Below are 26,503 nucleotides of genomic sequence, written 5' to 3' on the forward strand. Positions count from 1 at the left end.
TTATGGTTGTATCACTTGCCTTTTAAAGTGAATTGTTTTTCTATTTAGAAACTGGTGATGATTTCAAAAGTATATTACTTGCATGTCAAAAATACTTGTTTTTGTCACATTCTTAATTTATCGCTAGAAATTAATGTCCTACACACTTAACTGCGCCCTCATTTTATATATAAAATACTCTTGCAGTTTATTTCCATTCATCTTAATTTTGCTATGATAAATTTTTCTCTTACTTGAATTGTTATTTTCCAAAATTGTAATACAATTGCACAGAAAGTTATGCTGGCAAAAATGTGCTCTCCATTTTGCCAGTCAGTTCTTCTCTTGATGTCCTCTATTACCCAGAACCAAGGAGAATATGCGATTATGTGGAGATCTTGGTCTGTACCAGTAGTGCCATTTTTATGTTAAATGGCAGAGACAATTCAGCACTACTTTTTTTATTTGATAGTTCTCCTGATGATTCAGGATGACTCCTGTCCTTCATTTAAAAATGAACTAGTTTGTCCTTTTAAAAGAGAATTTAATAGACAGTCTTAGACTTAAGATGGTTCTGATACTTCCCTTTGTGTTGATGCCATCAACATGAGCCAAACGGAGTAGAGAGAACTGTTTTGCAGAGGGAACATTTTTCTGAGGTCACTTCTTCTTCAATGTCTTTAAACACATTTCATTTTCCTTTTGATCCCTGTACAAAGTTTAGAAAGAAGTCATGTGTATACCTTCTCTGTCCTTCTCTGTATTACGTTTTTATCACATCATCTATTGCTTCTCTTTTTTCCCTCCAATAACTGCCCTAATTTTTGTCATCCTTCCTAATTTGAAAATGTCTCCATTCACTGCCCTTCTACATGATATGAAAATTCTCATCTTGAAGTGACATTATGCAAGACATTAATGATTATCTAATGGATTTATTATTCAAACCGCTCCTCTCTATTTTACAGACCAACAGATCATCTAAACCCATTGTGAGCGTTAAGCAGAATTGCAAATCCTAATATCTCCCACAGTGACCAGCATCTCCAACCCAGCTTATCCTTATATGACTCAAATTTTAGCCTAGATAAAGTATTTCTGTTCATGTTTTCAGCTAGCTAGACCAATTCTTGCTGGTCTGGTGGTTACTCTAGCAAGCTTTACAATGACTCAGGTAGGCCCTATCTTTACGTAATGCTTCATGCTTCTTCCTAAAACTTCATAAATCTCAGCCTTACTTGTGCTTAGGTCTTAATCACGTACTCACTTAGCGTGATCCTTATTTTGACCTCCTGCTTACGTTGCCCTCCTCCATTGTGTTTTTACTATTTGCCTCCTAAGATGAGGTCAACAAAACCAAGGGCAGTAATTTAAGAGTACAAGCACTCATTTCTTTAACACACGCTAAAGCTTTCTCTTACCAGTTACTTCTGTGCAAATAAAAATATTTTTACCTGTTCTATTGAATATTTTACCTGTTCTATTCTACCTCTATAATGAGGTCTCTTTATTTTTATACTTAAAGAAAAATACTGTCTGATGTATATGAAGCAAAATAGGTATGTTCTGCTTTCACTTTTCTGGGGGGGAAAAAAAAAAGTTTTAAAATGCTTAGGGGACTCATTTACAAGGGAAATGCTCCTCTAACCTAGTTAATGACTGAGTTAGGTGGGAGCGGGTTATGGGAGCATTGTCCCAGAGCCAGCAAGTGGTAGGCAAATTAATTGGTTGGTGGTTAGGGGAAAGTAAAAGACTGGTTAAAACAGAATGAATTGTTGTATACTGCTCACTGTTGGCTACACATGAGTGCATGAATCTATTGCACCCATTCCTATGACCTTCAAAGTAAGTGTTCAGAAGATCTTAAATGACAGGTGTATATTGTTAATTACATCATCTTATTCCAAGGTTATCGAATATAGCAGGCTGTCAAGAATAGCTTATTTGAATTGAGCAATAAGCAGAAACAGAAAAAAATAATGTTCATACATATTTACAGTTCATACCTTTAGAAACTATTTAAAAATCTATCAGAAAGACATATATAGATTACTTCATTTCCTTCCTGGTTTTATTTGTTATTCTTTTTATATATATAGAGTTCTAGCTGCAAAACCAAAAAACATACTTTTCAATTACACTTAAAATAATACCTTTTAATAAGTTAGCCCATTACTAGTCAGGTAATTTGAAGTACTAGATTTACTCAAGTTTTCAAAAATGTCTCAAGTAGTTTCACAGAGATACATGTTGCTTTTCCAAATCTTCTTGGCACTCATCTAAGAATGTTCAGCTATTTTCATGATCAAACGGGAGATCCTTGCCTCTAACGTGTATCAAGACAAGAAGACTGTGTGCTTTTAGTTACTGTTTAATTGACGGCTATCACAACTTTTAATGACCCTTCTGCTCATAAAGGAAATAATATTGTTGCCTGGCTAAGTCATTATCTAGAAACTGTGCAGATTGTTGGTCAGACAGTTAAGACGATAGTTGATACAATCCCTCTGTAGATAATGCAACATTTGAACATACTTTAGTGACTGTGCTGGGTTGGCCTTGGCCAATAACTAGGCATCCATGCAGCCACTTGGTTACACCCTGCAGAAGGATGGGGCAAGAATCAAAGGGGCCACAGTGAGAAAAACTCTCCCATCTCCTCCACCCGAGCGGCACAGGGGAACAGGGAATGGGGGCTGCGGTCAGTCCCTGATGCTTCGTCTCCATCGCTCCTTCACGGTCCCTCTCTGCCCCTGCTCCACATGGGGTCCCTCCCATGGGATGCCGTCCTTCCCGAACTGAGCCTGCGGGGGCTGCCCACAGGCAGCAGCTCTTCAGGAACTGCCCCCACACGGCTCCGTACCACGGGGTCCATCCCCCAGGAGCAAACTGCTCCAGCACGGGTCCCCCACGGGCGGCAGCTCCCCCCAGACCCCCTGCTCCTGCGTGGGCTCCTCTCCACGGGCTGCAGCTCCGGCCCGGGGCCTGCTCCTGCGGGGGCTCTCCATGGGCCGCAGCCTCCTCCAGGCCACATCCACCTGCTCCACCGGGGGCTCCTCCACGGGCTGCAGCGTGGAGATCTGCTCCGTGTGGGACCCATGGGTGCAGGGGGACAGCCTGCTCCACCAGGGGCCTCTCCACAGGCCGCAGGGGAACTGCTGCTGCGTGCCTGGAGCACCTCCTGCCCTCCTGCTGCACTGACCTTGGGGGCTGCAGGGCTGCTTCTCACATTTCTGACTCCTCTCTCCCAGCTGCTGTACCATAGCAGGATTTTTTTTCCCTTCCTTAACTCTGCTCTCCCAGAGCCCAGCCAGCATCACTCATGGCCCAGCTCTGGGCAGCAGGGAGTCCATTTTGGAGCAGCTGTAGCTGGCTCCTCTCTGACATGGGGCAGCTGCTGGGCTCTGCTCACAGAGGCTGCCCCTGCAGTTTCCTTCCCCTCTGGCAAAAACCTTGCCAGGTAAGCCTAAGACAAACGATGTCCAGAAATGTGTTCCTTTGAGAAACATTCTAACTGCCCAGCAACTTTTCAAAGTAGAGTAGAAAATCTGGAGTTGTTTATATATTGACTTTAGGGAAACTATCATAAACTAATAAACTTGTTTTCTGCTAGAATTAGGTAAAATATGTGTGCTAAATATGCACAAACACCCACATTCTTATAACTTCAGAATTCTTCTTAACATAGAATCACAGAATCATCTATGTTGGAAGAGACCTCCAAGATCATCTAGTCCAACCTCTGTCCTAACACTAACAAGTCCTCCACTAAACCATATCCCTAAGCTCTACATCTAAATGTCTTTTAAAGACCTCCAGGGATGGTGACTCAACCACTTCCTTGGGCAGCCCATTCCAATGCCTAACAACCCTTTCAGTAAAGTTCTTCCTAATATCCAACCTAAACCTCCCCTGGCGCAACTTTAGCCCATTCGCCCTCATCCTGTCACCAGGCACGTGGGAGAACAGACCAACCCCCACCTCGCTACGGCCTCCTTTAAGGTACCTGTAGAGTGCGATAAGGTCACGGATGAGCTTCTTCTCCAGGCTGAACAACCCCAGCTCACTCAGCCGTCCCTATTAAGACTTGTTCTCCAGATCCCTCACCAGCTTCGTTGCCCTTCTCTGGACTCCCTCGAGCACCTCCGTGTCCTTCTTGTAGCGAGGGGCCCAAAACTGAACACAGCACTCGAGGTGCAGCCTCACCAGAGCCAAGTATAGGGGGACAATCACTTCCCTAGCCCTGCTGGTCACACTGTTTCTTATGCAAGCCAGGATGCTGTTGGCCTTATTCTGTCTGATAAATTACTGGGCTGGCACTGTTTACGTGTGAAACTGTTGTTTAGGAGGGCAAAGACTATCCTTGGCACTAGGGTGCAATGCTAATGTAAAGAAAATCCTTTCATGCTGTTGAAGTTGATCTTGTACATAGTGTCTCTATTTTAAATCCTTTTGACTATACTTGGTAAGAACCATCTACTCACCTTTTATGAACTAATTTGTTAATATAGTTATGGCATTACCATTCAAGCACTAGTTAGGTGATTTTTTTATTATTTTTTTTTACCGTTGGTTATGCTTAATAAAACTGAAATTAAGTAAAAAAAAAAAAATCTTGTTTCGAATTTCGAGTGATTGCAGGGCAAAATCTGCATAACTCTTGTATATTCTAGTGGATACACAGACACCATCTGTTGAGAATGGTAGCCATATGGTGAACTATTTATAGAAAATGTTTATATTCATTGTGTTGTTGATTATCTAGATATCCAGAAAATGCTCTTTTAAAATCCAGTTTATCAACACATGGAAAAATGTATTATGTAGTTTTGAAATTGAAAAGAATGTCAGCAAACTGCATGCACTTTGTTGCTTGTGGAGGATTTTTATGCAAATGTACACAAGCCCAAGTCTGAGAAATGAAGATACCATACATATGAAAAGGTAGCAAGTTCTTTGACAATTTTCTTTGTAGTAGAAACAAATAGTGGAAGAGGAGTTACGGGCATGATGCCAAGATAGAGGCCATATCTGCATGGCAGAGCATGCCAGTGTTATGTCTAGTGTGCTTTTGCATGTATTAGTCAAGCCTTCTTCTAAACTGCAGATGCTCCTAGACCTTTTGTATCCACACTGCCAGATATTGGAAATCAATATTGTTGTTAAAGCTACATGTCAACTATTAATGATGTGTTGGTGGAGAACTGTGATGCCATTAATACTGTAGTAATTACCACCTGCTTGGTGAGACTATAATGGATGCCCTTATGATGTATATGTGAACAGGTTTTCTAATATACATGGGAGGCTAGCAAATATGGTATCCCACTGTTACCAAATCAAAAGAAACAGGTGAAAGGTGTTAATTCATCACTGCACATCTCTTGGTTGGGCACAGAGTAAGGTTTAGATCCTGGTGCTGGATCAAAAAAGGAGTAAAAAAAGAGTTCCTTGGATTTTTGGATAGGCAAGGACTCTTTTCCATAAATAAGCTGGTCAATGAGAAGATGTATGTCAGATCCATCAACATAAGAATTATCCTTCTTCTGCTTATCTTCTTCTGATACGGCTAATGAAACTACACTCTGATCTCAAAGGATCTGTCAAAAACAGCTTAGTTTCCTGCCTGGCAGATTTAAAGTATTGGTGACAGAATGTATATTGCTAAGCAAAAGGAAAGATGATACTCTGTAAATATTATCTGAATGCCACTTCAGCCATTATTATGGATACAACTTTAGCACAAATTGCACAGGAAAGTGAGGTGAAAGGTGAGACTTCCCATATGGAGTATGTTTCAGACTTTTCTGGTTGTTAGCAGTCTATCTCTCCTGCAGACATGTTGATGAATCCTATGAATAAAATAATATTCTCCAACAACTGATGCTAAAAAGGAAAGGACTGATGTATCCCAGTTAATGTGAGCTCCTTTTTAATACTTGGAAATTCTTTAAGATGAGGCTTTACATGGGATGTGGAAGTATGTACTTAGCAGCTCTTCCTGAAGTAACAGCTATAAAATTGCTTCAATAAGGTTTTGTTCTAACGTGGTGCTTTCAATTGCTCAAAATCTGCCTATAGGAGAAAAAAAAAAAAAAGATATTGGCTATGTTTGCATTAAAAAGTATAGAAAGCATTGCCTTCTGGCTATTTTGGCCTGTGACCGAAAAAGCATTTTGCTAATGTTGTCCCACTGTATCTTGCTTTCCCCATCAAAATTAGGTAGCATTTGTCCATGTTTGTATGTTCTTTGATATGTTTTGATGGAAAAAATAAGTAAATGTAACGCATTAATGCTAATAATGCATATATTCATTTAGTGTTAGAATTCATGTTTCATCAGTTTCTTTTAAAGTGTACATCTTTATAACTAGATATTTTTGTATACTGCAATCACAAATGATTATTTGGAAGTGTGACACTTTGACATTTTATGCCACTATCTAATTAACCTGGTGACTGGCATCCCATGACCTGGCTGACTTTTCTTAAAAATAGATGTATCCTTTCATCTGCAAACAATTTGCCTTCCTTTCAACTCTGTCTTGCATCCTGTTGCTAAGTAAGGATTCTTAAGTGGAGAAAATCATGTTTGAGGTCTTATCTGTTCTTCTTTCTGAGTCTTTCTGATCCAAGTTTTCATTCTTAGCAATCGTTAAGTGTCTACAAAAGCTCTAAATGCATATTAATGCACTCTGAGTACTGATTACCCTAACTATACATGGTAATAAGCTAGTCATTTCATCTATAGGCTTTCTCACTATACCCACAAAGGAAGAGGCTACAAGACACAAGCCAACAAAATGAAAGTCTGTTTTGCCCACTGCCCCATTGTTTCTTTCTTCTGTTTCTGTTAGATCAGGGATTTTCAACAAGGTGCTAGTAATACAGAATAATTTGGTTTCCATACAGGGAATCTAAATTTCTTTGCAAGCTGTAATGAGTTGAGACATGTAAATCCCCTGAAAGGTAGATGGGGAAGTAGTAATATCAAAGTTAAACAGATGGAAAATCTAGTTCTGCAGTTACTTTTAAGTTTTCTTCAACATTGTAAAATAAGTCTGTAGCAAATCCAAGAGTAGAAACTTGTAGTAGAAACTCTTGTAAGTAAATTTTAAGATGCAAAATCTAAAAAAGCAACAGTCCCAGTTGGCAACAAAGGACAGGTGTCTCACCTTTACTTATCTAAGCAATTTCTTGTAAATATAATTTGAATTACCTTGCAGTCTTCTTAGGAAGTGGTGGGCTGGTTAGTATGCTGAAAGAGTTGGGGAACAAATGTTGCTTTCTCTTGACCTTGAGACATTTGCTGTCCATAATAAAAATCAACTAGCAAGGACTGGTAGGTGCTACTGTGATGACAGACTTTTCATAGTTATAACTCCTCCTTCTCTATATTCTACCCTTTCTCCCAGAGCAACAGCTTTCCCACAGTTTTTTGGCTTTCTCACATGGCCTTGCTGGATGCACTTCCATTATCCTGCCTGGATTACCCTGGTTAAACAGCTAACTGCTTAAGAAAGGATGAGAAGTCCCAAAGATCTAATTGCCTCTCCTCCAGGACCAGTTGACAAAGTAAATCTTCCCCAGAAAGTTTTCTGATCATGACGCAATTAAATATGGGAGAGTTAGGCAATTTCACATGTGCCATTAATAGGCACTGTGACTTATATAGTCACCTTAAAACCTGCATAGGCACTGTGATTTGGGGCTTTCTGAACTAACATGCTGACTGATGATCTGGCCCAGAAAAACTGGTGGCGGTTGTTGTTGGTGATGTGGTTTGTTTGTTTTTCCACTATAAACATCTTTCTGGGATCTAACAAAAAAATTAGTCTTTGTAAAGATTGGGAAACCATTATGCATCCTGCATCATGTAGCAAAGAGGGAATTCAGAATTGTCATTCTAATAGTTGACACTGGAAAATGTCATTGAAGAAAGCTTTTTTATGTTAGTCTTTAGATTGACAGGTTATGACAAAACTGCATTCATGTTGCTTGAATACATCTTTTGTCTAGTTTTACATGCTTTTTGACTTGTCTAGAAAATGACATATTGAGGTTTTCATTAGTCTTAACCAGGTGTGATTTTCTTTATAGAAGATACCTTGGTAGGACTACAGTGGAAGGCGAATAAACCAGTGAAGCTTAGAAAGGCCATGGCCCTTCTTCGGATGGTAGTGATGAGTTGAAAGACTCATTAATCAACAACCAAGTCACAGGTGTGATGGCTTTCCTGCAAAGTGCCAACAGACTGTGAAAGTCACATCCAACACATGAAACTGTTAAACTAGACACATCTATAAACATTCTTAAACTTTTTTCTTCCCCTTTTAGTTGAAAAATACAACCCTGCAATGTTTTAATTATTGACTTTTAAAAATTAAAAAATAAATAAATCTCTTTTGCAAGGGACAATTTTTGTTTAAAACAAAAGGAAAAACAGGCACTGTTTTAGTTGTTGCCCATTTTAATATAATAAGTTCATTTAAGCACACAGTTTTGATTTGCAATGATAAGTTTATATGGTTGTTGTGCGTGTTAAATGTGAACAAAAGCTTCAACAGGAAAAATTAATACAGAGACTTTATGCATATAAATGAAAGACCATTTTCTTCATGATTTTCCAGTCCATTCTTCTAGTACAAAAAATATCTGGAACAAAAACTAGTTATTCTGTAGTGCTGTACTGTAGACTGAAAGTCCTAAAGTCCTAAAATGTTTAGAGGATAGGATTTAGAATCTCTTATTTAACCAACTAGGCCTGGATTTTTCACCTGCACTAATGGGAGAAAAACATAATAAGAAGCTAAACAATGAAATATCTGTACACTTTTTCCACATCATTCTTCCTTAAACTCTGTGGATCCCCTGGAATTAAGGAAAGTCTAGTAAGAGGTCTTATAGTGCCCCATTACTTTTTCTCCCCCAGATTATCCTTAAATTGAAATATTCCCTGTAGATAAAAGTTAATTTTACTCTGTCAAAGAGCAATGAATATGAATTTGCTTGGATTTGCTAATTCTGTGGTCTCCCTAACTCTCATTTTTTTCCAAATATGGATGCTCAGGATACTAAAAATATTTCTTTACAATCTGAAGCAGATGAGAAGGTGTCCCAGCTTTAAAAAAGAAAAAAAAAATCTGGTCTTGAATTTCATACGTGAAATTAACTTTACTTTGCAGTCCATGTTCTCCACTTCTTATGTCTGGATCACCAGTTGTAAAGTTATTTTGGTCTAATTCCATTTAAATCAATGGAACTGAATAAAGTGTAATGCTTGCAGGTTCAGCAACAGCACAATGCACACAAAAGACAAAACAATGGTGCTGCATATATTGATGAAGTAATAAGGTATTATAATAGTGATATATCAAAATCATATCTGCTTTGTCTTTACAAGGCTCTGTAAACAGATCTTAGACTGTATCTGTCTTTAAGGTATATCTGTAACAGATCTTATTTGATTACTCAACACAGTGCTACTCTATGTTATTGGAGAACTTGTTAAACTACGTAATGCTGTCATGTCACGTCACCCATTTTAGAAAGAGCTGTTGTAATTTCATTCTAATGGTAGTATATTTTAAAACAGATTTTGCTGTTGGGACCAGGGAAAATTTTATTTTGTTCCAAATTTGACCAAAGATTATTGCCTGTATTTGTGCCCGTTAACTTCCCGTTGTTGCTTTAACTCAGTAATTAAACACTCCCTCAAAAAACACCCTTCAGAATAATACAGAAATAGTTCCTTTAACTATATTAATAAAGATAGTGACAGCTGATTTTAAATGCAACCAAACTCTTCCCACTAAAGTGTTAATGAAATTATCAATAAAAAAGTATAATGATTTCGCTTGGGATAATTACATGGGTAATTTAACAGCACATTTGGATAAAAACTGAAAGCATTTGTATGATATATAGTTAAACCTCAGTAAATGGTATATAGAAAATCAAAAGCTTTCTTATTGTCTTTCAAGTACAAAAGAAATCTTTAAAATGTTAAGTAGTAGCACCGCTTTAAAAGTAAGTTTTCTTTCATTTCCCTCATGTTTTCAACATCACATTATTTATTGTTTCATATGGAATGACTGTCAGATCATTCTATAGAAATAGCATTTAATGTACTTAGTCTCAGAATAAGATGCATAAAGCCAATTGGCTGTTCTGTTGCATAGCTCATGGTGGATAAATGAGTGTTGCGTAAAAAAAATTGGATGCAGTATTTTCAGAATTTTAGCAATAAACAGGAACAGCATTTGAATGCTAAATATATGACTTTGGAAAAAGAAATATGTGGCAATACTGTGTTTGAAAAGAAAGAAGCCACAATTTCTAATGTGAGATGACTTTTTTTTTCTCATTAATATAGAAATACAATATTCAAGATCTTTCTTGATCTTGGTTTTCAGATGATGTGACTGCCCCATATACGGAGGTCAAGCTAATCTTGTAGATGTTCTTTAGTTCCTATTTCTTTGTGAGAAAAGGAATTCTTCTCTGGGGTGTCTCTGCTGCACCTACTGCAATCCACAGATGGAAAGTAGTTCTCTAGTAGGCCAGACCCAGTTTATTTACTGCTTTTATGAGGTCATAGACAGCACCTTAAGCTCATCTGGAGACCAAGGGGCTTTTGTGGTAATCACAGATTGTCTGATAAGCATACACTCAGTTCATTAGGTGAACTGATGCTTGCTCAAGTGTCAATTTTCTAGTTGTTTTGTATTATAGCCACGAGCTGGAATGTGTTCATCAGCTCGCTTTTTCCACAACACCGATGGGGTTTCAGAGAAACAAGCAGAAGCTCCCTATACGGAATAAGTCATAAATATGACTCAGACTAAGAACAGGCTCATTATTTTTAGACCCAGTCCCATCTACACACAAAATTAGTTGAAGCATCAACCTACATTAAACAAAGACAAGCAAAAGATGCAAGATCATACATCTTTCAAATATAAATAGCCAGTGCCAACAGCAAATCTGTCTCTCTTGCTGATCGCCTCCAAAAAATTCCATGTATGCACTGAAGATTATCAATAACAGAATGACATTGTATGGGACCCCAAACTTGAGACCTCTCTAGGAAAAGGAGTAATTACAACTGCTGTCAGACACCAAAAAATTAAAAACACTCTTGAAAATGGAAGTAGTAGACTTATAAAGAAAAGTTATGTTCACTTTTGCCAATGTCTGCAAACAGCTTAACAGTATACCAAGTACTTAATATAGGTGACAGATGCAGCAGTAATTCCCCTGGACATTTGTTCCTATGTGTCACAAAGAGATCATTGACCTATTTCTGTGTAAACTTTCAAACCCAAATTGTCATGGATCAAGGTGACCTGTGACATTAAGACTTCTTGAAATTTGGCTCAAAGATCATTCTCCAATACTGTGCCCAAACCAGAATGACTTAATACTAACCAGTCTCAGCCAGCTTCAGGCCATAACTTTCTGAACAAGAAAAAATCAATGACAGTCAGTTGGTAAAGGGTACCTATTCCTTTTTTCTTACCAACCACAAAAAGCAGTGGGTCTGGAACAAGATTTGTGTGACTATTTTCATAGTTCTAATGTCTTCACTGTTGTTAAATATTTCTAACAGAAAATTAACAGATTATGAGGTGCTTATTCCCTCAAGACAATGCCTTAATTTATTTTGCAGCAGTGTAAAGGAATTGCTCTAATGCTTTTAGAAATATAAACATTGTCAAATTGTTGTTTACTTTATTGATTCTTAGTTCAGTGATGACTGAGTTACTTTCGCGGAAACTATTCTCCTTATACCATGATCTTTTAAGTCTTTCATCAATTTAATTCTATTTGCAAGTGGTTTCCAAGCCTTATTTAAAAATAAAATAAATAAATAAATAAATTTCTTATTCTTTAAAAAACAAAACAAACAAAAAAACAACAAAATCTATTAGTCTCTTTATCTCTAAAAATTATGTTAGGCTCATAGAATCATAGAATACTGTGAGCTGGATATTCTGTAATACTTTATGGTAACAAGGGTTATCAAGTCCAACTCCTGGCTTCTCACAGCACCACCCAAAAAATCAAACCCTACGTCTGAGAGCATTGTCCAAACTTTTCTAAAACTCTGGCAGGCTTGGTGCCATGACCACGTCCCTAGGCAGCCTGTCCAATTCCCCGACCACCTCTGGGTGCAGAACCTTTCCCTAACCCCCAGCCTGACCCTCCCCTGTCCCAGCTCCATGCCGTTCCGTCGGGTCCTGTTGCTGTCCCCAGAGAGCAGAGCTCAGCGCCTGCCCCTCCGCTCCCCTCGTGAGGGAGCTGCAGGCCACCATGAAGCCTCCCCTTGGCCTGCTCTGCTCGGGGCTGAACAAACCCAGGGACCTCAGCCACACCTCATACGTCTTGCCCTCCAAACCCTTCACCATCATTGTTGCCCTTCTTTGGACGCTCTCGAATACTTTTATGTCCTTCTTATCTTGTGGCAACCAAAACTGCACACAGTACTTGGGGTAAGGCCACACTAGTGCAGAGCAGAGTGGGACAGTTCATTCCCTCAACCAGCTGGCAGTGCTGTGCCTGATGCACCCCAGGATATGGTTGACCCTTTTGGCTGGGCACACTGTTAACTCATGTTCAACTGCCGTCAACCCGAACTGCAAAATCTCTTTCTGCAGGGCTGCTCTCCAGCATCTCATGCCCGAGTCTGTGCATGTATCTGGGATTGCTCCATCCCAGGTGAAAAAGCCAGCCCTTGCCCTTATTAAACTTCATATTGTTGGTGACTGTCCAGCACCTTAATTTGTAACAATCTCTCTACAAGGCCTCTCTACTCTCAGGGGAATCAACAGGTCATCCTAACTTAGTATGATCCTCAAACTTACTGTGCATTTGAGTCCTGCATCCAAGTCATTTAGAAAAATGTTGCAGTGAACTGGCCCCCAAAACAGAGTCCTGGAGAACCCTGCTAGTGACTGACCACCAGCCCGATGTAACTCCATTTGCTATAAACCTTTGAGACTGAACCATCAGCCAACTTCTCACCCATTCTATTGGGTACTTGTCTGGCTGTATGTTGGACGTTTTGTCCAGAAGGATACTGTGAGGCGAGTACTGAAAGCTTTGCTGAAATCCAAAGAGATCACATCTACTGTATTCCCTTGGTCAACTAGATATGTAATCTTGTCATAAAAGGTAATTAAGCTAGTTAAGCAGGATTTTCCCTTCAGGAATCCCGGCTGGCTATGACCAATGACTATGTTGTCAAGTCCAGCCTTTCAAGGGAAAAGAGAGCCTGGATGAAATTATCTACCAACCTGTGCAGTTGCATCTTGAAAACCTCTAGTGGGATTTGACCACATCTCTGGTGAGGTTGTTGCAGTGACTGATCTCTGTGTTAAAAATTTCTTATGTATATGAAGATGAAACCTTACCTGGTGCAACCTTTTACCCCTTGTCTTCTCCATGTGGCTGCTTGTGAAGAGAGAACCTCTGTCCTCTTTGTAGGTGCCCCGTAAGTATGCGAGTAATGTGATGGGGTGTCCCCTGAGCCTTCTCTTCCCCAGTATGAAAAGACCTAACTCCTTCAGTCCTTCAGATGGATTCTGCAGTCCTCTATTCAACTTCATGGGCCTCCTCTGGACCCTCTCCAACCCCACAATGGGTTTGGAGCCAGCCACATGGATCCTAGTGTCTTCTGACAATATAGGCTTTTGATGGTAACCACTTTCACCTGCTGATATTAAGACTGATATATTTTTTCCTCTTGCAGTGTGTGTAATTGCATGAAGGTACAATACCATTGCTAGTTCTCATCTCCTTTAATTTTAATTTCAGCTTCTTGTATATAATTCAGTTAGACTATCAACAACTTTTCCTGTTCGTTCTGTACAACTGATTGTTCCACAAAATAACCCCTGAAAGTGTTAATATTGTATTTGCAGACTTTTTACCACAATGTTATTGGACCATTTTACATGAAAATACCTAAAATCATTCTAAGTAGCATCCTTGTAGATTTTGTTTCTTCCTCAGTCTGAGTCTTTTATACATTCAGTATCCTTCTTGGTAAGTCTGGATTTGTCATGATAGCCCTAGGAATGCATGCATGTATTCTAAAAGTCTAGAATGTCTGTCCATACAGCTTTAACAAGAATGGTTTTGCTTGTGGAATTTATTAGTTTTATCACCCTATGTTCATCTTTGCAATATAATCAGTCCATTTTATGTAGTGTATGTATATGTGAGTATTCCACCTCCCATCAATATGCATGATTCCATTATGATTCTTCAGTATTTTTAATATATCAGTGGAGTCTCCTTTTTTCTTCTCTGAGTATGTATAGATATTTGTTGAACATGGAGAGCTGGCTGCTTTGGTTTTCAGTTCTATTTTTATATTACTCCTGATTTTTACATTGCTGACTCTACAGTCCCTACCATCCCTAAATGTATTTTTCTTCTTTTTGTGTCAACAGTTTCATCTACAGTGATTTGGAGAGAATTTTTTCTTTTTTCTAATGGCCTCTTCATGACGTTTTGTACTGTCTTTTGTTAACTTTGTCAAATTTATTTTTTCACTTTAATCTGTCTTTGCTGTCACAGGCAGAATTTTCCTACATGGGTATTAATGAATGATTAATCTTTTTATTCCATACTAAAACATAATCCTGAAACAGCTTATCCATATCCTTAATCTAATGAGTTGTCTCTGTGAATTCAATACAATAACTTGAATTCAACATGTTAATCTAGGTTGTATGTTTGCAGTTCTGGGGCTTGAAGAGGAGACTACTTAGAATTAGCAGGGGTTTTTTGGCCACCTATTCATTTTGTGGTTGCCTTTCTGTCATCTGCAAACAACTGTCTGCCTGCGCCACAGTATTTGGTCTGTATCTTGTCCATATAAGTACACTAAAAATAGATACTGCAGTAATTTTAATTCAAAATTGAATGATAGCTTCTGTGGGGGCCTACTGGATATTTTGAGTGTCCAGTGCTCTTCTGTTCTGTAAAATAAGTGAGTTATATAGCAAATTATACCATCAGACTATCCATTAATCTAGTCAGTCCCATGCACAGTTTTGAGATATGATTTCTTCAAACTGATTCAGTTATAATTTATTAGACATTATTCTTCAATGTCAGCAACACATGCTACATATCTGTTCATGTGAGGACTAACATATGCCCATACAAGATTCTGTGTTACAAGCTCCAGAACAGTAAAGTATTAAAGGGGGTATTTGCCATGAGTAAATATTAAAATAAATGTTCTGTTGACTTTTAAAAATAAAAAACACAGCACATTTAATATTACACATTTAATCTTTTGATTACTATATCATCTGTTGTTCTGGAATGCTAATTATTAGAACAAATGAAAATTTGAGTTTAAACAGCATATTAGTTCTTCCCAGTGGACTAAGAATTAGTAGAGGTTTCATATAGTGGATGTCAAATATTCGTGTGGTTAATGTAAGGAAGGAGTTAGAATGATTTTTTTCTTACTGCACTGAAAAAAACTTGGGAAAAGGGATGAAGAATTGAAGCTCATTCTTCTGTTGCTTAAAATACTGTTTATTGCAATGATAAACAAAAGACTGAAACATGTAGAACAAGCTTTGGTATAACTAACTTAATTTTAAAAGAGCTGGGGAGTTATAGAGAATGTACACCCTGTGAACTGGTTATGTTTTTCTTTAATGACATTTTCTCAGCATCAGATAAAAACATAAAAATGAAGCTTTTTTATCTTCTGCAGCAAACTTGTCAAGTTCTCAGTGGCATCTTTTAATTGTGAAAGCCAAAGGTATACTTCAACTCTCCTATGTTAAGCATTTATATCAAGATCTTTGGATGCTTATTTTTCTCTATAGTTTTAAATGTGTGGGAGCATTTGATCAGTATCCTTTTTATATTCAGAATGAGCCAGCTTCTGTCTCAAAAGTGTCTTATTGTCATGATGTCACTGCATCTCAAGATTTGTGACCTTTTGCTCCATATGGATTCATGGTAGACCACGTTGTGTTTTTGCAGACTAGATTGCTTTTGTCCCCCCGCTAGGGGGTATCAAAGCCTTTTGGACTAAAGTTTTACATACTAGTAAGTTTGCAAATAAATAAATAAATGAAATAAAAATACTATACTAAAATAATCCCACAACAACTGAAAGCAGCCAACAAGGAAACAAACCTAAAGTTTATGTATAATAAGGACCGCCAGATGTCGCAAAGGCATCATTGATCAACTGTTTTTTTATCCAAAATGTGGCACTTATATGAGGAATAGTAGTATTGTGTTTGAGAGTTGCAGAGGCCATAACAGGTCAGTGAAATGTCCTTCAAACATTTGATTTTTACGTTTGAGAATAGGCCAAGATGAAAAGATAACCACATATCTGACATTGACGTTACTACCATTTAGACAACCGATGCAATTGCCTTAGTGAGTGAGATCAATCAGACCTTTATTACTTTGAAAACCACATAAAAGATTTTTTTTTCTTTAAAAATGAAGGTTCTGAACCTCATCAGATCACCAACTTCTAAATGTAAAATTATTAAAATATGTATACAAATTTTTATTTTCTCCCTATTCTTTTAAAAGTTGAATACTACAGGAAACATTAAAAAGAATAAGAAGTAGTCTTGAAAGAATTTGAGCTGAGTTGAACAGTATGCATAAATTGGCAGTTTAACAAGTAGAACTGGAAACAAGCATTTGATGATTGATTTTTTATTGAGACAGAATGAGAATGATAGTGGATAACGTGATTTTCCTTATTGAGAGAAAATATAGTGTTTTTCAACATGTCGTCAGTATGAATGGAAGCCCTGTCAAAAAAACTGAGCAACACATAATATCTTTTAAAAGGTAAATTAACATAAGTATATCACTTAGTTTATGGATCAAATTTTACACTTGTCAGTTTTATTCATAATGTCATAAAGTTTATATTGTAAAGATAGTGTTATTACCTTTGTTATGTCCTGGAAAAGCCTAATATTAACTGAGTTCATTGTAGAATTTAAAGTATATTCAGCTAAAGAAATGCCAGTGCAGAAAATTAAGTCCAAAATATGTATTCATGTGCAGATCTTAGTCAAATCCCTAGTAATTTTAAGTGCTTGAAATACATTATTCAACAAGTAACCTGCTGTATGTTTGCGTTTAATGGGCTCTGCTTGAGTATACAGAAGCTGTCAAGATAAAATATGGAACATGCATCATTCTAATTCAATTATGATTCTTCTTAAAAAATAAAATAAATGTGTGTCCATGTGGGTTAATGTTGTATGTGGAAATGTGCAGTCTTTATTGCTATGATTGGATTTGAATTTGTTTTGTATGATTCCTGATAATTTCTCTGTTGCTCAGGTATATCTATATACATGCCACATACGCAACATGAAAATATAAAAAATATTTTTAATCGAATGTTGAAGATGTTCAAAATGTTAATTGAATTTACACTGAATGCATGTATGTATTTGCACATACAGGCATTTGTGCTTCCCCGTGTAGCACATTTAAAAAAAAAAAAGTGATATAGTTATGCATATACGTACATGCCTAATTGTTATTAAGGAGGTTAAATAGGCCCCGGACATTCTTCTAGCTTCAAATATAATGCTTGTTGAGAACTGATGTGTGGAAGCAAGCACACCTTCATCTCTAATTATGATTTCCTTGACATTTGTTTCTATAATTGCGATGACTGTAGAGTTCTTGACTTAATAGGCAGGATGTAGTTGCATAATATTCCACAGACTTAATTCTTTAACTCCATCTTTGAAATCTTCACAGAACAGTTGTGGGTTTTTTTTTGGCCATGGGTTTATAAATAGAGATAGGTTTTTATATACACGTTTGTGTACTACACTTATGAGTTACACACATATGGAATACTTTGTGTTTTGTTCTAAGACTTTATGTATATTTAACCTTTAATTTAACTAGCAGGTTGTAAGATTTCCATAAAAAATAGATGAGCTTTGAACTCAGTGAATGTTATTGGTGTAGCACAATCAATCATTTCTAAAGGTTAATGGTGTTAAAAACAATGAGAACATATGTCTTATTTTTAATACTGTTATATTAGTAAAATTATTTAGCACAGATAAGGAATTTGTATCCTGTCCTTTGTGTTAAAATGGGATTTACAGTTTTGAATAGCAGATTATGGATTTTATTATCAAAGTTGAAGAAAGAAAAAGACAAATAAGTATTTATATAAACTTTCTTACTATGAATAAGATAATTGGTGATATGCTAGCTATGGCATTTCTCTAGAGCTAAATTAATCTGGAAAGTATTACAATCTTTTTGAAATGTTTTTACTTTTCTCTGTCCTGTTCTGCTATCTTTTAATAAAATATGACTTATATAGGTGTTATCCTAATTACATCATGTACGCAATTTCTGAATGAAATAAAAAGTCAGTATTTGAATGACAGTGTGGTGGGGGGCACAGGATTTCAAATGGTAAAAACCTGCTGAGGTAACAAAGACTGAATTTATCCCTATGTTGCATAGCTTCCTGATCATATCTTTAAACCTGATAGTAACAAAGAATATTTATTTGTTGCCAAGCTATTGTAGGATTTATTCCTGAACTCAAATCCCAATTATCAAGAAAATTGCATCCTCTTTATCTCACAGAAGGGTATACTGCATCATAGCATATTTGGTTATTTGGTACTATAATATGGTTACCTTGCTTGAAACACATGGTCTCTCTTGATATACAAGAAAAAAACTGAATCCATTTCAATAAATTAATAGGGATGAGAATCCCAATCCATAGTTCTTTTCAGAGGTTCACATACATTGTAATGAAATGCATTAGGAGTTTTCTTCACTTGAAATCCAAATGAGACCCATTTTGGCTCACACCCTTGACAGTCTCTTTTATAAGCACTGCTGTCTCCTGTTCATGTGTGGGCTTAGTAAAATGCTTCCTTTGTAAGATGCACAGAGACAATATAATGCCATGAAAGACGAAGGTGTCAAAACACAAAGTTAGAGGCAATCTAATCAATGCCTCCTGATTTAGCCTTTGAAGGCTCTCTTCATTAAAACTCTTTAATTGTGAGGCTTATCTTGAGGTAGAGCTGTTACTTAATATTTTTCAGTGTCATTCTTTGGACAGTCATTTGTACCTTTTAAATGTAATTTCAATATTCATTGTTTAGTAAATTGGATGCCTTGTTAGCAATAGTGGTGGTATGAATGACTTGCATTCAAGTGATTGAAGGTAATAGTGTATAAATGGTTGGTTCTCTCCTCTTGAAGTTTAATGTGTTTTATTTCTCTGTATGTCATTATAAAATATATGTTTTTCATTATGGGTCTTTTTATTTTTATGTATAGGAATGCAGGTTAGAATATTTTAAAATTATGAATAGAAAGACTGCTATCTGAATTTTTTTGAACTTTAAAAATTATTCGAATTCAATACAAACATCGTGAACTCTATGTAACTGGTGAAAAATGTGATCTCAGATTATATTATTCTTCACAAAATTCTGAAAAGATACAAGGTGAAAGAAATGATGGAATACAGGCCTTTACTTCACAACTGATCGTAAAGTTGGTAGTGGTTGCTAGAAAGCAACTTCTTGAAAGCGGTTGAAAACAAAGTGTATCTGAAAGCACATAATTTGGAAAATGCTTTTAAAAGAAATAGTTACTTTCCATCTGAAAATTGCCGACATAAAAATAAATGAATGCCTACCATACAAGCCATCTTTTGTTCATGAGCCAGATGACATATTTTGTTTTTAAAAAAATCCCTATATATGTATAGTTTCTGTGTGTGTGGTGAATTGTAGTACCATGTGTATGTGCATGCACGGCATGTATGTTATATATCAGTAAATGCATTTTCATGTTATAGTATTTGCTCATAGCCTTATTAAAAATTTGAAAGATTTACTGGAAAATAAAAATTGCATATTTTTACAATCTCTCATAAAACTACATCTATTTAATATCTGAAATATCTGGGAAGTTAAAACATCTGATGTTTCCATCATAATTATTAATAATAGAAATAATTTTAACATGTAAAAAAGCAAAAAGACTATAAAATTTATTTGTAGAAGTCCTTGAAAGTGGAAAAAGAATTGAGGCAACTTTGACCTGATTTTTAAATGACTAGTGTGGTGAGTACAGCTGCTCTAGCTTAGTAATTATTTGTGATAGGTTGTTTTTGAGTCCCATATGTATAGGAGCTCCAGGCCCAACTACCTCATTTGCTGGCACACAAACTGATTCTTCCAGGTGCTGAAAATTAAATTTTAATATATTATTTAAATATTAAGAGAATTACAGTTTCAGTAATTTTACTGCTACAGCTGGAGTACAAAGTGTGGCTATGCACTATAGAGGTGGTTGCATAGTCTACCAGAAAGAAAATTCCCATTGGTTTTAAATACTTTCAAGGAAGTAATTGTTTGATACAAAGATAAGAACATATATTTGTTATACAGTGTGTTTTTAAAATATTGTGAGTCTCTTGACCTATTTATAGAGTAAGATTTTGAAATGTTACATTGCAATTTATATGAATTCATATTACAACATAGAGACAATTTTAAGAAATATTAATGAAAAACTTAGTTATCCCTCTGCTGAGTAAGACAACGGTTCCAAAAAGCTGCCAAACAGATGGTTAACCTAAAGCATGTATTTAATTATGTTGATACGAAGTTAATATATTTTCTGGATTAAAGTTCAAGCATGCGACTTTAGTGCATTTAGTCACATGCATAAATGCTTGGCTGAATTGGGGATCTTAACCCTATTTCAGGGTTTAAGAAAAGTGTTTGGAGCTTACTGTCTGGTTTACGCCATTTTTTTACCTTGAAAACATTTAGAAAGGCTATCATAAAAAGGTAAGGCAAGTTTTAGGTTATTTGTGAAGGTATAATTGCACAGAACTGACAATACCATGCAATGAAATTTTTTAATTTCAACACTTTTTTCTGATTCTTATCCCTTGTATTTCATCATTTCAGCATACTTTTAACTACTCTAGGAATGATCAGCAAGGTTCAGGTTCAAATGTGGATTTAGCAGGCTTATAATGTACTTCTGATGGGTTTTTGTATGTTTGTTTGCTTTTGTTTTGTTTTCTTTGTTTTCTTGCCTATTTTCAAACATTATTACTGAATGTGAATCTGTTCTGAAAAAAAACAAAAACCACTGCTATTCTACATGGATTAGCAGCTAACAAGCTAAAAATCTAAGGATATTATCTCCCGTAGTTCTGTGGTCTTCTAATAAATATTACAATCCAGAATCTTTTTACTATGACATCAAAGAATTTAAATAATTAATTGATTAATTGATTTTCAGTATGCATCAATAGAAATCAGTGGCTCATTGGAATAACTTCAGGCTTGTACAGTCTTCTATCTTACCCAGTGAACTTTTAATTTTATGTGCTGTCAGCAATCTACACTCAGTGTCATTCAATTTTTTTCCTAACTGCCCAAATTCAGGTTTGAATTTAAGTTCTCCACTGATCACTTTTTGTAAAAAAATTTTGTAAAATTCTTTCCTTTTTTTTTTTTTTGCTACTTTATATTGATTCATTTTAATAGTGAATGGATCTTTTATTCCATTGTAACAAGAACATCACCCCAGCTCTTGTCCCAAGTCTACTTCACTAAATCCATTAATGTTTGGATTAGATAATTTTTCTGAAAATAAGAGGCTGTATAGACTTAGCACAAGGTCTTGCTTAAGGCAAAAGTTATAGCAACTTTTAGAACACATTCTAATCTTCACAAAGTCATTTTGGAAAGAAGTAAATTGCCATGCTTTTATCTTAATTATGGAGTTGTATTTCACGATGAGTAGTTCACAGTTCTTATAACAGTAAGAGTCTTCTACTATTTTTAATAGTTGTGGAATTTCTTCAGTTTGAAATCTCAAGATGGAACTGATTTAAAACAAAACACCAATATAAAATTACACAAATTAAGTCCAGAAAACAGAATCGTCACCACATGCCCTATAATGTTATACTAGCTATTAATCTGAATTTCTCCATCTAGCCACTGCCTTACATATTTTTCAAATGCCATCCTGTGTTTTATACATGCTGTTTTTATTTTTACTTTTACTATGATTTAAATGTTTTTGTATATGCTAAATATAGATATGTTTGGTTTACAATAAATAGCCTTAATTAATTAAGCGGCAGTATTTCTCCTAGGTTACATAAAGACTTCTGTTAATACAGAATCGGTCTCTACTCTTCCATCCTATTTGAAATAACTTTCAAGCGTAATGAACTATTGTTGTAAATAGTTAACATAATGCATTTTTGAATAGTTCTTTTGGCTACCATAAGGTATTTCTTCCTCCTACTGAGAGATTCATATTCTTGTAAAGGAGGAGTACGTGATTCAGTTTTACTATATATATATATATATATATATATAGTCCATATATTCATTAAATAAGTTTTGATCTCATGTTGCAATTTGGATGTGTTAATATCACTGTTGGATTCTGTACCATGACAAAATAAATTTACCTGATTTCAAGATTAGACTGTTAAGGGCATGATGGTGTTTATAACAAGGCCTGAGGGGATGTTGACCCCTTTGTGTTACCTGATGGGTTATTCCCTGGTACTGTGATTGGGAATTCTCACTTGTCCGCACACCTCTCTGGTTGCCTCCAGCCCTCATGATAGCTCTGATCACTATCCAGTCAGATGGCTGTGCCCTGCGGTTTGATGAACCCTGGTAATGGAGATAAAATCGATTACATTTTCTCTCGCATGTTGTTAACTATTATTAATGTTTACATTGACTAGAAATTAGTTGTCTTATTGGGTTCTCTCTTATAAGTGATGCATGGAAAGATAGCTATGTCAGCTATTGCCTCATGCTGCTTGATGTTGTGGAAAATACTTTTCTGCTGAGGTAAAGCAAACTCTATTTTATTAAAAATACAGAATCTATATTCAAAACTATCAGCAGACTATGTATTTCTACGTATAGCAGTAAAAAAGATAAAATTCACTATTATAAAAAAGTATAATGCTAGAAACTTCTCAAACAAGCACCACTTTATTAAATTGAAACAAAGTAATTTATGGTGTCATTTCCATCCCTTTTTAAGGCAATAAAGTAAAAAAATAACTACATTAGGAATCTGTCTTGAGAACTGAAAATGCATTATATAAGCAAATCCAGAGCCTAGTTTTGTAATCTCACCATTAGAAGACAGCAGACTGGTAAAGCAGAATGCTCTGCTCTTAAACGGACTTTCACAATGGCCTAGGACATTGTTTTCCCTTGATTTAAAGGAACCATTCCCAGATAGAAAGCATGAACCTAATGAAAACAATGAAAAAATTTAAATAAGGCCATGATTTGCTCTTGGGTGACAAATTTTTACATTTGAAGGATGGTAGCAAAATTCTTTAATGCTGTAGTGCACATTTAAAATATACGAAATTTCTTGCATGTAACATAAACAAAGAGTGACAGTTAAGAAAAATATGAACAGTTTTCTCTTACTTACTTTCTCTTACAGCAGCATCCTGAGAATATAAATCCATACATTAGACTCAGACTTAATATAGTGGAAGAGGATTCTTAATTTTTTCTTCTCATTGTTACTCATTCTGTGTGATTATGACCCTGAAACTTCTTAAAACTATCTTCCCCTTACAAGGACTGCAGATATGCTGTAGATTTCAAGTGAAGTACTTAAAACATAACCTAATTTCTTAAGGAATTGTCAAATTTTAACATTTAACTGATTTTTCCTGAATGCTGAGATATAAGGGATTGACCCTTCAAGATGGAACACGTCTAATTGGAAGTAGCATAAAAGATGATAATATCAATGGATTTCAATGTAGTATAATTATATGTTGAAGCAGAACCCTGAAACTCTATTACTGCACATTGACAGGCAGTATCTGAAAAGCCAAAGTCAGGAAGCTAATTTCCAGGGAAAATAATAGTAGACAGATTAATACAAAATATGTATTTTAATTACAAATCATCATAGCCTAATCATCAGGCCTTCTCTCTCCTCTTTTTTCACTGCTAGATATTTTCATTGTTTCCATCTATTTCAAATGAGATTTTAGTAAGAACTAAAATCTTGGCATTCTCAGATCGTAAGGGCCTACAAAACTTATGTTCAACATCTCTCGTTTTTTCATGCTCAGTAATTAAAAATGGCTATGGGCATTCTTTATCCTTTGAGACTTACCAACTGCTATAGCATTTGTAGAATGATTTCTTCACCTGCTTTTATATGGAATAACCAAATATCGGAGCAGCTTGAAGTACTTTAAAAAAAAAAAAAAGTTTACCTCTAGGCTTCTCATCTTCAGCACATAGAAGACGATATCGCTATTCTACTATTCAATTAATTTTGAAATTCTAAGAACAAAAGTCATTAATAAGTCTTTTGTCATGGATAAAAAAAGAGAGATTCCTTTTTAGTATTTGTATGTCATCATGCCAGACCTAGAAAATTAGCCTAATTTATTATTTAAAACACTGGTGGGATTCCTAATTGCATTCATCATTAGATATGACACGTTTAGAACTGAGAACCATATCCAGTGAGAATTTTCCAGTTTGAATTTTGAAATAAAAATATTTTTCAAGAGATCCCTAGCTATTGCTTGTTACTATGGCAACAGCCCTATTTGTCTGAGAGCTCTGCCCGCTGCCAATGAGAGCGCGAGCAGCGTCAACTAAACATACGAATACATCAAAGACAAATTCATATGCTCAATCTGATCAGCTCAATTAATGTAAGAACAGAAGCTGAAGGGGGTTAAAAGAGGGCATCCATTCAGGATAGATGAAGCCCCTTTTAGCAGGATATATACGCCGGCCTTTTGGGGGAGGAATTTAGCACACTGTCAAAAACATTATCAGAAAAGGAAAGTACTAGGCCTCCTACACCTAACAGATATGAAGCTGTCAGACAAAGAATAGCACTATTCATTAAATGACACTTATTTTCTCCCACTTTACAAGAATACAGTGAACAAAACAAGCAGGGGAGCAGCTGAGAGAGACACTTTTTTCTTTTCCTAGTGATGACAGACATGCAGCAATTATGGTGATAACTAAGGAATACTAAACAAGAAGCCAGGCTCCATTCTGTTTATCACCTAAAATTTTATGTTACTAAATTTGCATGCGACTCTTGTTTTGTTTTATTATTTATGTCTAGGACAAATTAGATCCTTTTGTTTTTAACATGGTGCTTTCAGTTTGGTGAAGAACGCTGCTAAACTATACACATTCTCTTGTGTTTCTTGCTAAATGGCCATATCAGGTTGAAGTGCTTTTGAAGTAAGAGAGTTTCAAAGCACAACAAAACTGCTGCTATTGGCGGGGGGGGGAAGTCGGGGGGAGAAGGAGCATTAGTGTAATGACTGGGATTGTGTATTAGGTCTGCCGTACATTAGTTACGAGACAGTGAAAACTTCTGCTAATTCTTGCCTTGACTTTCAAAATGTGGTAGGGATTTATTACTTATTTTTATTATTATTTATACAGTCGTAGAAAGTTTTAGGTGTTACATACATAAGTTGGTGTGTTTTGCAGCAGGTGGAAGTGAGACGGAAGTCCCACAAGGTTGCTAGCTTTTAAGAATCTTACACTTAAGCCATGATGATCTGATTTAAAGCCTATTATCAATAGTCTGCTACTTTTATCTGCATGATCATGGCCTGATTGATACTGACTTTGTAGCCATGTACTCCATAATACGCTGTCAGGGAATGCTGACAGCTGCAATGAAAGAACAATAAATGTGGGGCAGCAGTAATGTAAAGGTCCAGCCAGGCTGTATGAAAACTGATAGCTACGATATTGGCTCCTATGTTACCACACATACCAGTCCCTTTGAGGATTTCTTGGTGAGTGAATTAAAACGGTCTCTTGATACATAGAAGGAGGGTGGGGGGAAGGCCTTCCCTTAAAAAAAAAACTGCAGATTGCTGAAACCTTGTATTAAAGTATATGTGTAGACATAAACCTACTTAAAAATATATATGTATATACATGTATATATATATACATAAATATCAAGAAATATTCCTTCCCTGAAAAATGATGGAACGAAAATTGCTGCAGGTATTTATATACTGGTATTCATCAGTACATAATAGGACCAAACTTAATATGATAGTTTAAGCTTGTTTGTAGTACATCTTTTTCTAGTACTCCAGCTAAGTTTTTGAGGATTTTCCTTGATTGTTACATGTGTTAATTATAATGCAACGAGAAATTTACAGTTTACGATATAATTAAATTCACATGTCCTTGTCTTATAACTGTTGTTCTAAGACAATTCCTAATGACTTGAACCAGGCCTTGATTTTACCTGAAGCCTGTGGCATACTGAGTTCAGTGCTTTTTATTTCATCTTGTAAACAAGCATAGATGTATGTCTATTAAACAAAATAAGCTAGTAGAATGAAAATAAACTAAATCTAAATTCAAAATGGAATATCCTGTTTCAGTGATTTTGGTTT

The 26,503-nt window shown here is 36.0% G+C and overlaps 1 protein-coding gene across 22 annotated transcripts in view; it reads left to right on the top strand.

The window, feature by feature from the left end:
- KIAA0825 (KIAA0825 ortholog) overlaps positions 1–26,503 on the top strand; it is a 259,660-nt gene that overhangs the window by 142,452 nt on the left and 90,705 nt on the right. The window contains exon 22 of one of the 22 annotated variants that reach the window (XM_048046661.2): positions 8,080–26,027. The exons of the other annotated variants lie outside the window; for them this stretch is intronic. Within the exon in view, the coding sequence (XP_047902618.2) occupies positions 8,080–8,116 (37 nt within the window). The 3' untranslated portion in view covers positions 8,117–26,027. Of the gene's footprint in view, positions 1–8,079; positions 26,028–26,503 lie in introns of those variants that run through there. 22 annotated transcript variants of the gene reach the window in all.

The sequence above is a fragment of the Anser cygnoides genome, chromosome Z (genome assembly GCF_040182565.1).
Source record: "Anser cygnoides isolate HZ-2024a breed goose chromosome Z, Taihu_goose_T2T_genome, whole genome shotgun sequence".
In the NCBI taxonomy this organism is placed as follows: Eukaryota; Metazoa; Chordata; class Aves; order Anseriformes; family Anatidae; genus Anser; species Anser cygnoides.